This window comes from Canis lupus, chromosome 4 (assembly GCF_048164855.1).
Source record: "Canis lupus baileyi chromosome 4, mCanLup2.hap1, whole genome shotgun sequence".
NCBI classification, from domain to species: domain Eukaryota; kingdom Metazoa; phylum Chordata; class Mammalia; order Carnivora; family Canidae; genus Canis; species Canis lupus.
Genome location: NC_132841.1, coordinates 12,580,864 through 12,596,447, shown reverse-complemented (window position 1 = coordinate 12,596,447; position 15,584 = coordinate 12,580,864). Strand labels below are relative to the sequence as shown.

Genomic DNA, 15,584 nt, shown 5'->3' with positions numbered 1-15,584 from the left:
CTGCCTTATTTCCAGACCTTAACTAGAATGTTAAGAGTACTCATGTTAAGAGTACATAATGTTATGTTCAGAGTACTCATGAACATGACACTGTTCAAGCTACAGTCAGAGCCAGTTTATTAAAAAACCTAGCCAGTCACTTGCATTTTTAAGCTTTCCAGGCAGATGTTTGAAGCTAGCAGCATAAAAGTACCTGCATTTAGGGACGCCTGGTTGGCTCAGCAGTTGAGCGTCTGCCGTTGGCACAGGGCATGATCCCAGAGTCGTGGGATCAAGTCCCGCATCGGGCTCCCTGCATGGAGCCAGCTTCTCCCTCTGCCGGTGTCTTTGCCCCTCTCTCTCTCTCTGTGTCTCTCATGAATAAATAAAATCTTTTTAAAAAGTACCCGCATTTAGATACACTAAGCTTATTTATCTTTCATGGTGCCCTAAGTTACCTTCCCACAGTTTCATTTCTGGAAGTAGATATTTCTGGAACACCACATGCAATTGCCTATCCTAACCTTTGGTCAGGATAGTAAATCATCTTGTCTCAACTATTCTAAGAGGTGGCTCAAATACTTGCTTTGAAACACACAGGATGGGAATTCTCTCAAACGACCAAGAGACAGGTCCCTCCACTACAGTGACCACTGTCCTGGTTTGCCCAGGACTGACGGGTTTTCCAGGATATGAGACTTCTAGTAGCCAAACTGGGAATGTCCAGGGCACTGCCTCTTCTCCCCTACCCCACACAGTGTCTGGATTCTGTAGCTCACTCATATTGTTTTTTAAGATTGCCATGTTAAAATGCACGGTTACTAAAATGTTTCCTTTTCATAAAATTAATAATTCAGGGAGAAGTTTTCATATGTAAATGTAGGGGCTTTATAGATATCTATTCAGTTACACACAAAAATATGTATATGATGAAAGGATATTTAAAAAAATTTGTAGGCATTTTCAAAAATATGTACATGATTTCAAATGTTTTATTGCTTGTCTTCCTAAAATAGACCAGACTTTCACTTTGCATGCTTTTATTCACATGCTAGTTCTTTAGAGATACCTGCTTTATTTATTCCAAATTAGAAGCATTTTATCATATCAGTGTTTTACCCCAGTTATACTTTCTCCTCATAAGCTTATCAGTTTAATTGATTAGGGTTTTTTTTTTTTTTTTTTTAGTTTATAGATAAAAATTGAGAAAAGTGGGAAAATGAAGGAGTTTAGTGTGATTTGCCCAAAACATCATCCCATAATGCATGGAGGTTGTAAATTAGTTGTATCTTATTTTCAAACCATATAATTCTAATTGTCTTTCTAATGATGCTATCCTAGTAAATTAATTACTGTGAGAGAAAAAAATTCTTTAATATTTTTTAAGCTAAGATTGAGTTTCTGGCTAAAGTAAAAAGTAAAAAAAAATCATTGAAGCAGGGAGCATATATAAAGATACTAATTAAAAAGTATATACACACGTACATACATATATTTTGTGTTTGTTATATGTATAGAGATACAGACAGGAAGAGAAAAATGCAAGAACTCAAATGAAATTTATGGGAAAAGGTACTAGATTAACTTCTGTGGGAAGGTTCATCCAACAAACTTTTAAAAACACTTAACTCTGTGCCAGGCTCAGACCTGGAACCAGGGTACTTGGATGAATAAAACACAGCCTGCCCTCAAACAGTTCATTGTCTAGCTGGGGGAATAAACTTGTAAATTTGCAACTTGTAACACAGGAAAATAAGTGCAATAATAAAATGAAACCAACATTCCGTGCTGGTGTAATATGTACCTGTGGGGGAGAGGGGTGCTGAAGCCTGCTTCATGCCGAAGTTTATGCTTGAGCTGGGTCTGGAAAGACAGGTAGGATGTGGTCAGGTGGGCATGGGGTTGGAAAAGAAGTGAGGGGGTAGAAGGAGGTCTCTGCAGGAGCTCAAATGCTCAGAAGTGTGATATACTGCGGATAAGAGTTTTTGTTGAAGGACTGCAGAAGTCATGTGGGGAGGTGCAAATACATCAAAGCATGGTATGCACCAGAGGCAAGATGACAAAATGTTTTTATGTGGACTTTACTGCAGGAATGTGCTGGAATGAGAATTGTTGGACAGCAGCTTAGAAGATAGATTGATGGAAAAGGAAGAAAAAGGAAGATAGATTGGTGGGAAAAGTACTGGAGGCTTGAGACAGTGATCAGGAAGCCAGAATTCAGCTCAGAAAAGATGAGATGAGTGGAGGCAGTGGTGGTGCCGAGACACAGGCAGGTTGAGATCATTTAGTGGGTGTGATAAAGAGCTTCCGTCTGGTTTGATGGGAGGAGATGAGAGAAAAGAGGCCTCTGAAGTGGTGGTCTTGCCTGGAGCTGTGTGAAATGGAATGTAAGGTGTGGAAAGGAAATGTCAGAACATGAAAATACGTTTAGATTTTACCTATTTAAGTAAAGGGAAACAATAATATTTTACTAATGTTTGTGCTTTGAATTGTTATTAATACAGGTTTTCAGTTTAAAAATTATACTGCATGGGACGCCTGGGTGGCTCAGGGGTTGAGCATCTGCCTTTGGCTCAGGGCGTGATCCTGGAGTTCCAGGATCGAGTCCCACGTTGGGCTCCCTGCATGGAGCCTGCTTCTCCCTCTGCCTGTGTCTCTGCCTCTCTCTCTCTCTCTCTCTCTCTCATGAATAAATAAATAAAACATCTTAAAAAAAATAAAATAAATAAAAAATAAATAAAAATTATACTGCAGGCTGATGCTCAAAATTATTTTTCACCGAATAGGAGTCTGATCAAAAATGACTGGAGACCAAGGGACGCTTTAAAACAGTGGCTTCCAAACTTCATAGTCTTGGGACCCTTCACACTCCCTTTACGTAGGACCCCAAGGAGCTTTTGAATATATGGATTATACTTATAGATATTTATTCTGTTGAAATTAACTATATTAAAAGCTGAGAAATTTGAAAATATTTGTTTAGTAATTCATTTAAAGGTAATAAACAAACCTAGTACACATTAAAATAAATAATGTACTTATTATGAAAATAACTCTATTTTCCAAAGGAAAAACAGAAGTTAGTGAATAGAACTGCATTATTTTACAGTTTTGCAAATCTCTTCAATGTTTGGCTTCTTAGAAGACTTCTGGATTCTCATATTGGCTCTGTACACAGTCATTGCAATCTGTTTTTTGATTGAAGTGTGTGAAGTAAATCTCATCACACGCGAAGATGTAGTAGGGAGTAGTTTTTAACAGCCTTTTCAGGTAATTATAGCTATTCTTCTTTGATGCTGTACCAAAACTTGATGAGTGATGACTTTCCAAAGTTAATTGTAATATGGAACCTGATGTCATGTCAATATATTTTTATATTCTGTTATATTAAACCCACTTATTTATTCTGTTCTTTCTTTTTCTTTCTTTCTTTCTTTCTTTCTTTCTTTCTTTCTTTCTTTCTTTCTTTCTTTCTTTTTTTCTTTCCTTTCTTTCTTTCTCTCTCTCTCTCTCTCTTTCTTTCTTTCTTTCTTTGTTTCTTTCTTTCTTTCTTTCTTTTTCTTCCTTCCTTCCTTCCTTCCTTCCTTCCTTCCTTCCTTCCTTCCTTCCTTCCTTCCTTTTCTTTCTTTTGTTCTTTCTTCCTTAAATACTTAACTTTTATTTTTTCAAATTTTTACTTAAATTGTAGTTAGTTCACATTTGGCACAATATTGATTTCTGGAGTAGAATTCAGTGATTCATCACTTACCTACAACACCCAGTGCTCATCACATGCCCTCCTTAATACATATCACTTAGGTAACCTTTCCCCCATCTACCTCCCTCTGTCAATCCTCAGTTTGTTCTCTGTAAGAGTCTCTTAGGGCTTGTTTTCCCAATCTCCATTTTTTCTTTTCCCCCTTCCCATATGTTCATTTGTTTTCTTTCTTAAATTCCACATATGAGTGAGATCATATGGTATTTGTCTTTCTCTGACTGACTTATTTTACTTTGTATAATACTCTCTAGCTCCATCTACATATTGCAAATGGCACATTCTGCACTTTGGATTGTCATTCAAGCCTGATTGTGTACTATCATGAATTGGTTATTTGAAAAATGTTGGTTCACTGAGTTATGACAGAACTTATAAATGTCGACAAATTTCATTATACAACATCAAAAATTGCTTTGGCTACTATCAGCAACAGACTCATCAGAAAATCTTTATGTATTGGGAAGTTGTCCAAATTCATGGTCATGGATACATGTTTCCTAAAATTCTATTTTTTTTCTGGAATGTTTGGATTTTATCATTGGTAACAATTACTGCCAGTTGTCACCCTTAGTTTGTTTTCAAAAAAATTTTTGCCACATACCCAAGTCTAAGTAACCACAGTTTATCTGTCAGATATTCTTTCAAATACGAACAGGGTTACACGGGAGAAGAGAGGCTGTTTGAGCTGGCTACTAAAACAATTGTTTAAGGGCTTTTCCTTTTAACAATTGTTGTCATCCAAAGGAAGCATTTTTTAGAAATGTTGTTCGTTTTTAATGTGAGTATATGGCTATGCAGCATATTTTGATACCAAAGTTTGGTAGCAAACCTTGATTTGTGCCAGGGCCCTTGTGGTTTTACTCACCGTCTCTTTTGCTCGGTCAGCGTAAATGCAAACACAGTGAAAGAGATGGCCAGTAACACTAACAAAAGCAGAGATCATGTTAGTATTACAGTAGTCCCCACTTATCCATGGGAGATACGGCCCACGATCATCAATGAATGTCTGAACACGTGAACAGTAATAAACCCTATGTTTTCTCCTATACGTATACACCTATGATCAAGTTTAATTTATAAATAAGGTAGAGTAAGAGATTAACAATAATAGCTAATAGTAAAATAAAACAATTATAACAATATGCTGTAATAAAAGTTAGGTGAAGTGGTATCTTTCTCAAAATACCTTATTGTACTGTACTCACCTTTCTTGTGATGACGTGAGATGACAAAATGCCTGTGTGATGAGAGGAAGTGAGGTGAATGGCGTAGGCACTGTGACATAGCATTTGGCTACCACTGACCTTCTGACCACATGTCAGGAGGATCATCTGCTTGTGGGAATGGTTGACTGCAGGTAACTGAAATCATGGAAAGCAAAACTGTGGATAACAGGAGACTAGTGTCATAACTAGGAGACCAGTTATGAAACTAGTTTGACTTTATGCACTCTAGAAAATATCTTGGAGATTCTAGGGATCCTCTTTAATAACTTCCAGTTTAAGGTTGGCCTGATACGATGTGGGAAGGCATCATGCTACCTTTTTGAAAAGCTTAAGAAGAAAGCATTTCAAATTACTGCTACATTTAAAAATAGTGAAATAACCTTAACTGAAATCCATGGCCTTGAAATAATTTTTAAAAATGTCTTTTTTTGGGTCTCAGGCTAAAGTTTAAAATTTGCTGTTTCAACTTTTCTGACATTGACATTTAGCAATCAGAAATGCCTTTTTCCCCCCTTGTCTCTAATGCCTGACATTTGACAGAGCCCTGACAAATAAATCACAAAAAAGTAAATTCATTCCCCCTCCAAAGGCTTCCTGAAGTATAGTCTCAGTTAAGGGTGACATTTTTTGGTTTCGAAATTGATTGTTTAGAAACAGTTTTATTTCATATCTTGAAGTGTCCTATATATATGTAATAACTGTATAATCAATGCAACCCATTTTTTAGTTGATGAGATATTTTTTCCCTTAAATCATATAAGAAGGGCACTTTATTCTAAAAGGTTTCCTTGAAAGTGTAATTGTTTTAGTCTATCTCATTTAAGAAGACTTTTTATGGAATCACAGATGATCCTCTGAGTCTTAGATTGTTTAAAAGTGTTAATTTCCTAAAACTTGCAGTATATTTGTGAAGCCCATGTATTCTTTCTTTTCTTTCTTTTTTTTTTTTTTTTTAAGATTTTATTTATTTATTCATGAGAGCCACACAGAGAGAGAGGCAGAAACACAGGCAGAGTGAGAAGCAGGCTCCATGCAGGAGCCATACGTGGGACTCAATCCCAGGAATCCAGATCAGGCCCTGGGCCCAAGGCGGCGCTAAACCACTGAGCCACCTGGGCTGCCCTGTAAAGATTTTTAAACTAAATTAAAGACATTTTGCTCCTAAATGGGGTAGCTGAGCCACCCAGGGATCCCCCCATGTATTCTTTCTAATCACAGTTTAGGTACTAATTAAAAGTAATGAAAATGATCTTATTTCATTTAATGGGCCATGGTTAAATCTGGTTTTTAAACTATGGCTTATGTGTTGTTTATAGAATAATCCTCAAGAGCAGATGCTGTTGCAGAAGAAAGGCAAAAAGTCATGAGTTAAGAACCAGAGGAAAATTTTATGAAAAACAAACTGTGTTTATCAGGTGCTATATAGAGAAGAAAAGATTAAGCTAATAAACAAATGGTTTAGAGAACTCTGGAGATGAATATTGCCCTTGGGTCTCAAGAAAGAAAAATTTAGTAAGGTATTTTTTTAATTATAAAAGAATTTCAAATCTACAGAAAAGTAGAGAGGCATAGAGCAAACAACTGTACACTTCACTTAAATGTTTGCTAATATTTTATTGTATTTGCTTTTTTTGTTTTTTGTTTTTTTTTGTAAAGATTTTTTTTAAGATTTTATTTATTTATTCATGAGAGACACACAGAGAGAGAGAGACAGAGAGGCAGAGACACAGGCAGAGGGAGAAGCAGGCTCCATGCAGGGAGCCCGATGTGGGACTCGATCCTGGGTCTCCAGGATCACGCCCTGGGCTGAAGGCAGCACTAAACTGCTGAGCCACCTGGGCTGCCCTGTAAAGATATTTTTAAACTAAGTTAAAGACCTTTTGCTGCTAAATGGGGTAGTTTTTTATCTGTGAAAGAAAAAAAAAAAACCTTATGAATATATATTTTGCTGTGATGGGATGATCTGTGAAGCCCAGAGGACCTGAGGGGGCGCCTTTGTTTTGTAGACTGGGGTGTACAAACTATAAGCTCTCACAAAATAGCTTGGAAGGGTGAAGGGAACTTTCTCAGATTGTTTAGAGCAGTTTGAGGAGGAAGGACACTGAGCTGAAGGCAAGGACGTGGAACAGAGATAGAATGGGCACATATGATTAAATTTTACTATTTGGTGACTTTACCATTTTCTCTATCTGCCCTTAATGTCTTGATTTAAATTTTATAGTATTCATTCATGCTTCAGAAATTGGACTTTTTTTTTGACTTGAGCCCAATCTTAGGAAGGGTGTGGAGTGAGAACTGAGTCTACCCAAACATGTTCATTGTTGCTGCACAACTGACATTAAAGGATCTGGGAATTCGTACTCTAAAGAGTTTTAGCCAGTCAGTAACAGAATGACCTATTGGAGATACCTAATTATTCTTTTTTCTCTCCTCCTCCTCCTCCTCCTCCTCCTCCTCCTCCTCCTCCTCCTCCTTCTTCTTCTTCTTCTTCTTCTTCTTCTTCTTCTTCTTCTTCTTCTTCTCCTCATCCTCCTCCTCCTCCTCCTCCTCTTTCTTCTTCTTCTTCTTCTTCTTCTTCTTCTTCTTCTTCTTCTTCTTCTTCCTTCTTCTTTCTTCTTTGCATCGACGTAATATTGTCTGTCTTAATTTACGTAATGTCTTCTTATGTTTAGGACTCGGATGTGGTTTACTATACACGGCAACAGTGACCATTACGTGCCAGTATTTTGACAGCCACCGAGGCCTTGCCCTTGGCCTGATTTCAACAGGTACTTTTCAAAATAAGTTAGCATTGTTACTATCCAGCCTTCTAATTAAAATCAAAAAGTTACCAAACAGAGATATGTCTAAAACAACCACTTCCCGGCTGCCACTTAGGTAGCACAATTTTTTTACTCTAGGCTGAGAAGGAAATTTTATTTTCCACTATAAATAAGGGTATAGCTTCCAGAAAATCTTAGGATACATATACAAAAAATCTGGGGCATTTAATGTCCAATATAATAAAGGAACGAAAAGCTTATAGGCCTAGTCAATTGAGAGTCACAAGCTGGTGAGAGCTTGACTCAAAGAAGCAGAGTGGACTATGTAAGTCACCTTCTCTTTGAAAGATGTAGGAGAAATGCCAGGAAAATGGAGCTGCGGGCACAGTCAAGAAGCCTGATGCTGACTTCTCGTTGTCTCCATTTACTGCACAGGGTACAATTTTTCTAAAGTACTGATTTATGAATGCATCTCACTGGCCGTGTGCATATCCAAATGTCAGGCTGTTTACTCTTGTTCTTCCCTTAATAATCAAGAGATGATCACTGGTGGGAAATATAAATATAAAAGCCTTCTGGACTTCCTCCACTGTTTTATTTTTATTTTATATTTTTTTTCCTCCACTGTTTTAAAGTAGGGTTGCACTTTTCAGATGGATTTTTTTCCTAAACAGTTTAGGGAAATATCAAAATTTTCTGCAGCCAATATCTTATGAGTTTGCTTAGGAGACAGAGTTGCCAAGTTTAATAAAAGTTGTACGTTTATATATGCAACTCACTTGTTAATAAGCACGTATTCCTGGGAGGTCAGACTTCCAGATAACTGAATAAGTTCAATGATCTTTCTGGCAACAGAATCCACACTAATGTTTTATTCCTGAGACCAACCCAGTGGCAACAAAGTGATTCCAGATTGAATTAAATGGAGCAGGATATTTACCAAAGGTGGTTGAAGGAAGCATTGCCAGGTGCAAAATGTGAATCATGGTCTGAGAGGAGACAGGGCCAGAGTCTGAGGACACGGTGAGTTTGAAGCAGAACTGGGAGAAGAAATAGCAAAAGCAGAAGACAGAGAATCCAAAGCAGTTGGGATACAATTCAAAGAACCTTCCAGGATCTCCTGCATATGTGGGAGGGAGCGGAAGGGTAGGCATGAGCTTGAAGGACAATAGGTCTTACCTGCACTGTATTTGGTCTTTTTTTTTTTTTTTGAAGATTTTATTTATTTATTCATGAGAGACACAGAGAGAAAGAGAGGCAGAGACACAGGCAGAGGGAGAAGCAGGCTCCATGCAGGGAGCTCGACATGGGACTTGATCCCAGGTCTCCCGGATCACACCTCAGGCTGCAGGCGGCGCTAAGTCGCTGTGCCACTGGGCCGCCCATGTATTTTGTTTTTTAAAGATTTTATTCATTTATTCATGAGAGACACACAGAGAGGCAGAGACACAGAGAGAGAAGCAGGCTCCTCGCAGGGAGCCTGATGTGGGACTTGATCCTGGACCCTGGGATCATGCCCTGAGCCAAAGGCAGATGCTCAACCGCTGAGCCACCGAGGCATCCCTGCACTGTATTTTTGTACAGGCATTGTAGTGTAGCCACAAGCACAGACCCTGAGCCAGACCACTAACCGGTTTTGAATCCTGCCTGTATCACTCACTTGCTCTCTGGTGACAGACAAGTTATCTAACTGTTCTGTTAAGTGAACTGTTGAGTTAAGCCTCAGTTGTCTGAACCATAAAACAGGGATGATAATAGTACTCATCACATCAGGTTATTGGGAATATTAAAGCAGCATATGTGTAAGGCACATACCAAGGGCTCTAAAAGCAGAGAGTATTATAATTATGACCTAAGTCTCCCCTAATGTCCAAACTTATGTGTGCTGAAGATGCCAGAAATTGTATGCTGTATGCTTCCACTGAGTCTAGAAAGGAGGGCATAAGGACCTCGGCCATGGCACACTTAAGTAAAAATGGATCGACTGCACAGTTAAGATTTGGAAGAATTAATGAGTTTTTAGTTTCAATTCACAGGGAGCTAAGGGAGACAAAATTAAGGAGAACCATGGATCTGCTTCATTTTTTTGGTCTGTGGTAACAGAGTACCATAGACTAGGTGGCTAATCTACAACAGAAATTTATTTCTCAGTTCTGGAAGCTGGAAATCCCACATTGAGATGCTAGTGTGTTGGATTCTGTGATAGACCTCTTCCAGGTTGTATATTACCATATTCTTGCTGTTTTCTCACATGGTGGAAGGGGAGGGAACCTCTCAGGGTCTCTTGGATATGGGTGCTACTCCCACTCATGAGTGCTTCATGGACTCATGACCTAATCACCTCCCAAAGGCCTCACTTCCTAATACCATCAAATTGGGGGTTAAGATTTCAACATATGAATGGGGGGGGGGCACAGACTTTTGACCTATAGCATCCACCATCGGTGAAAGATGACAAGCAAAACAAAACTCAAAGGAGAATTTTTTAAAAATTGAAAAGAAACCAAAAATAAAAATATGTGAAATATTGTGACCTCACTGAAAAAAGGAACATGGGCATGAAACAAAGGTTTTGGGGGAAGTGATCTTGTTCCCTGGTGACGAAGGGTTGGTAACTAATGTCTGCAGGCCAGATCTGGTCTACTGCTTGTTTTTGGAGAGCTCCTTAGCTAAGAATGATTTTTACATTTTTATATAGTTAATTTAAAAAATGAAAATAAGGATATTTCAAAGCATATGAAAATTATGTGAAATTAAAATTTCAATGTCCATAGACAAAGGTTTATTGTAATATAACCATGCTCCTTGGTTTAAAAATCTTCACAGTTTTCTGTGGCCTATATTAATAATGGTTATTATTAGAGTCCCAAATTATAAGAGATTAAGATTAAACAGCTCCCATTTCCTTTTTAGGTTCAAGTGTTGGACTTTTTATATATGCTGCTCTGCAGAGGTTGCTGATTGAGTTCTATGGGCTGGATGGATGCCTGCTGATTGTGGGTGCCTTAGCTTTAAATATATTAGCCTGTGGCAGCCTGATGAGACCCCTCGAATCTTCTAATTGCCCTTTGCCTGAAAAAACAGCTCTGGAAAGTATACCAGATCAATACTCCATTTACAGTGAAAAAGAAAAGGACCTGGAGGAAAACACAAACATTCTTGGAAAGAGCTACAGTGCCGAGGAAACATGCAAGAGCATCTTAGCCAGTGGTGGCCGGAAACAGGAGAGTCTGCTTCATAAAAACCCAACAATGGCACACGCAAAAGAGGCTGAGACGTACAAAAAGAAAGTTGCAGAACAGACATATTTTTGCAAACAGCTTGCCAAGAGGAAGTGGCAATTATATAAAAACTACTGTGGAGAAACTGTGGCTCTTTTTAAAAACAAAGTATTTTCAGCGCTCTTCATTGCAATCTTTCTTTTTGACATCGGAGGATTCCCACCTTCGTTACTTATGGAAGATGTGGCAAGAAGTTCAAATGTGAAAGAAGAAGAGCTTATTATGCCTCTTATTTCCATTATTGGCATTATGACAGCAGTTGGTAAACTCCTTTTAGGAATACTGGCTGACTTCAAGTGGATTAATACCTTATATCTTTATGTAGCTACCTTAATAATCATGGGCCTGGCCTTGTGTGCAATTCCATTTGCCAAAAGTTATGTCACATTGGCAATACTTTCTGGGATTCTAGGGTTTCTGACTGGTAATTGGTCCATCTTCCCATATGTGACCACAAAAACTGTGGGAATTGAAAAATTAGCCCATGCTTATGGGATATTAATGTTCTTTGCTGGACTTGGAAATAGCCTTGGACCACCAATTGTTGGTAAGATATTTCTTAAAGCCAACCTATTTTACTGTTCTTTGTAACATCTCTGGATATAGAAATCCAGATTGAATAGTGGCACATATTAGCACGAAATAAATCTGCAAAGATGTCTCATGGTAATGATTTATTCACAATCACTTTGATATAGTTGAGAAGGCCAGTATAGTTGCTCCAGGACTTGTGTTCATTTTTTTATTTGAGAGAAACTCAAAATGCCTGTTTATCCTTGTCCAAATTATTTGGGAGGTTCTCCTCTGCTAACTCCCAGTAGTCGGCTGTAGAGTGCATGGGGTAATATATATCCTAATCTTACTGTCTCTAAGATTGAGGAAATTACTGAATGGGCTTCCTCTTCATCCTATTTATATCAAATTCACTTTTTTCTTACTCTCTTTTCAGGTTGGTTTTATGACTGGACCCAGACATACGACACTGCGTTTTATTTCAGTGGCTTCTGCGTCCTGCTGGGAGGCTTCATCCTGTTGCTGGCCGCCTTGCCCTCCTGGGACACATGCAACAAGCTGCTGCCTAAGCCAGCTCCAACAACCTTTCTGTACAAAGTTTCCTCTAATGTTTAGAGGAATATTGGAAGGCACTACAGACTGTTTTCTCATAGCAAAATTTCACTGTGGCTGATTCTGAATGATTTTTTTTTTTTAACAAATCCTATTCTCTATGTACTGTATATATGGCTTCTATCTCCTGTATATATATTTTTTCCCTTTTTTCTTTTTTCAAGAAGTGGGACTATTCTGTTTTACTATTACTTCTGAGTTCTTGATGTTGTAAAAATTTTGGCCCACCTCGGAAGGCTATCTCTGTGTAAAGAGATATAATTTCTCTGTAGGATCCTTTAGTTCCACTGCAAGGCACCCAGAGGGGGGCTCTTCTATTTTAAACCTGAATCAGGCAGCATGATGAGATACATACGAAGGCCTCTATGGGCCTAAATCCGTCTCTTCTCTATAGTAGACCTGCTAGTATGTGAAAATATTTACAAAAATGGCATTAAGAATTCCAGTGGAGCAAGCCGATCTTTCTTTTTCAAAGCTATTTTAAATTACAGTCACTAGTTTTCACTATTTGGTTTTATTTACCTTGAGGCAGCACCCCATGTTTGGACTCACTGAGTTTAAATTGTTTCAGTTCCTAAGGTGTTTGCTGAGAGGGAGGCAGTCTCCAAGCAGGAGCACTCACCACAGCCTTGCTTCATGATTGGCTGCCATAACCATGCTCACTTTTCTGTCAGCATCCACTCAACTGATGTTTCTCAGAAAGTGCTGATTTTACCTGTTTCCAAATTGGAAATGTGCAAACCATTCCGTTCTGGCAAATGGGAAACATCCATCTGCTTTGGGCACAGTGGGGATGAGTCACAAATCCTTGCATAACTTTTCAACAAAGCGTTTATTTGCCACTATCAGATTTTACCACTATTAAATTTTAATTCAAGGGCAGAACTAAAATTGTGTGTGTGTGTGTGTGTGTGTGTGTGTGTGTACTCCAAGTCTGTATGAGACATAGAAAGAGAATAAGGAATGGCAATAAGAAACTGATACCCTGATCCAACTTTATTCAATCTCAAGATTTTGGAAGAAAATCAATGTTTAATAAATGGACATTTTTCTAAAGAAATATTTTTTTAACTTTGCTATATGTTGGCATCTTCTGGATCCTTTAAAAAAATATAGTTGCCTGAGTACTACTCATAGAGATTTTAATTCTATAGGTCTAGGCTGTGGGCCAAGCAACAGTATTTTTAGTGAACTCTTGAAGGAATTTTAACAGCACAGCCAGGTGGAGAATGGTAGTTATAAGACTGGCAATGGGAAAACAATCATTCTCTTAAATCCTAACAAAAAAGCAGTTTATTGAAGTGAGGAGGGTTTTATAAATAGCCAACTGTGGTTCTTTAAATAGGACGCACTTTTCTTATTGTGCCAAAATTGTCTTTTCATTTCTTTTGAAATATGTAAGATTTTATACTTCTATGTTGCCTTTCTTGGAAGGCGCCTGAAGCACTTTATAAGCATGAAGGCCCACCACACCTCAGTGAGGTAGGTAGATAGTGCTTTTCTATGCAGTAAACCCGGAGTGTGGGGCAATTTCACAACTGAGTTAACCCTACTCAATAATGCAATAATGGGACTCCAAAGTGCCTTGGACTTCTACACCGTACTCAGACTTCTGGAAAGTTTTCTGTACCTCATTCTTTAGTGACTGTCAAGGTTAAGAAATAAAAGAGGTGACATTTTTAAAAAGTTAAAGTAAATATTTTTGTGTTGAAAGTTCCTTTGTGCCAACATTATATTCAGGACATCCTATAACCTGAAAAATTAGTTTAACTTTCATGACATCCCCACATTCATCAATGTTGATAATTGTCCAAATGCATCTTCACTTTGTCTACTAATGTCATCCAGTGTGTGCATTTTCCATTGTCTAGGGAATGAATTTTTCATTACAATAAAATATTTCTTTGGTTTGTTTTGCATTGGTTTGGTTGCTTTTTTCTCTTCTTAGCCGTCCTCCCCCTGCAAATTGCAGTGACATTTCACTTGAATGTAAAAAAATTAATTATCACATGTTCACTCCAGGCCCAGAATTTGGTGAGTGGACCTCAGCTTATTCAAGTCGATCTGCTATATTATTTTGACCGCTGCCTTCCAAGAAGCTGTCATGATATGGGCAACATATATAAGTAAATTCCAAAAGCAAAATGAAAAAAGCTTCTAGTAATCCCTTGATTTCGTTATAACATGGCTAGGAAATGGGGCTTAGGTGGGAAGGTTGCAATAAAGCCAGTCCTTTATTGAATAGATAAGTCATGTTTATGTGAATAATTTATTCAAGAGGTGCCCATTTCCTAAGAATTAGCATTTTTTTTTGAAAGGGGCTAAACTCATGACTCTGGGATCCAGAGTCCGCTGCTCTTCCTACTGAGCCCGCCAGATGCCCCAAGAATTAGCATTTTAAAAACACACTTAATGAAATTATATTGATTAGAATACAGTCTTTCTTTTGTGACTCTAAAGGTATATTTTGACCTTCCAAGTGCCTGCTGCTGAGCTGGGGAAAGATGTGAAGTAAGAAACTTTTGTTAGCTCTCCTCTTTCCCTTCAGCCTTCTGCCTTTCTCTGATTCTCTCTCCATTTAGCCTCCTGGGAGCCAGTTGCTGAACTAATTTTCTCAAGGGTGACTCTGTCATCAGGAGAGAAGTTTCAGCCACCAACTTTTAAAAGCCCCACGAGGACCAATTCCCAAGAACCAGGAGTTGCAGCACTTTGAGGTCATGACCGCACCGTCTTCCCTAGTGTTGTGGGGCCAGAAAGTCTCCTGACCTCAGAAAGCCTCAACTTCCAGCAATCAATCCAGGATTATCTAAACTCAAGATGTTCCGGGAAATAAAGGGGAGCTCGCTTTTGAAGGAAAAAATGCCTCGCTTTTTTCCCCCCTCTTACTTAGGAGTGTTATTTTAAACGCATAAAGTACACAGTTTACATTAGCAGTGCCATAAAATTTCTCCTTCATGAATAACTATCTTGGGAACTTTTGCTCCACAGTCCATTGTCTGAAGGATGCCAGTTAATAAAATGCCTCTTTGAGACAGGAGTTCAACTACAGTCAGTTAAAATGATCAGAGATATTTGGACAATATTGACAGAGATAAATGGACAATATTCAGAGATGCAGTATGCTTACTTGTTCAGGCTCTGATTTCTAGGTTCAAATCCTAGCCCAGGTCCTGTGGCTAGGGTGATGTGAGCATATCACTGAGCCTCTCAAAGCCTTAGTTTCCTCTTCTGTCAAACTTGCCCCAGAGCTGTTAGGAGAATTAAATAACATAACCCATATACATTCCTGGCACCTGTTCAGTAAATATTAGCTATTATTATTTTTGTTGCTATCATTATTCCTTAGTGTTGGCCTCTCAGTATCCAAGGCAGATGTCAAGTGTTCCTGGGTACAGGTATGGGGTAAATGCTTGCCTCAAAGGGCCTCATGTAGAGGAAGAATGAGTCTTCTGTT

General features: G+C 38.4%; 1 protein-coding gene across 7 annotated transcripts in view; it reads left to right on the top strand.

The window, feature by feature from the left end:
• The window catches only part of SLC16A9 (solute carrier family 16 member 9), a 58,823-nt gene extending 44,774 nt beyond the window's left edge, over nucleotides 1-14,049 (top strand). For 6 of the 7 annotated variants that reach the window (XM_072823172.1, XM_072823175.1, XM_072823178.1 and 3 more), the window contains 3 exons: nucleotides 7,635-7,730; nucleotides 10,638-11,552; nucleotides 11,955-14,049. In XM_072823172.1, coding sequence (XP_072679273.1) covers nucleotides 7,635-7,730; nucleotides 10,638-11,552; nucleotides 11,955-12,133 — 1,190 coding nt within the window. In that variant the 3' untranslated portion in view covers nucleotides 12,134-14,049. The remainder of the gene's footprint in view (nucleotides 1-7,634; nucleotides 7,731-10,637; nucleotides 11,553-11,954) is intronic. The other variant, XM_072823179.1, reaches the window with a different exon arrangement.
• Nucleotides 14,050-15,584: the final 1,535 nt, after the last annotated feature.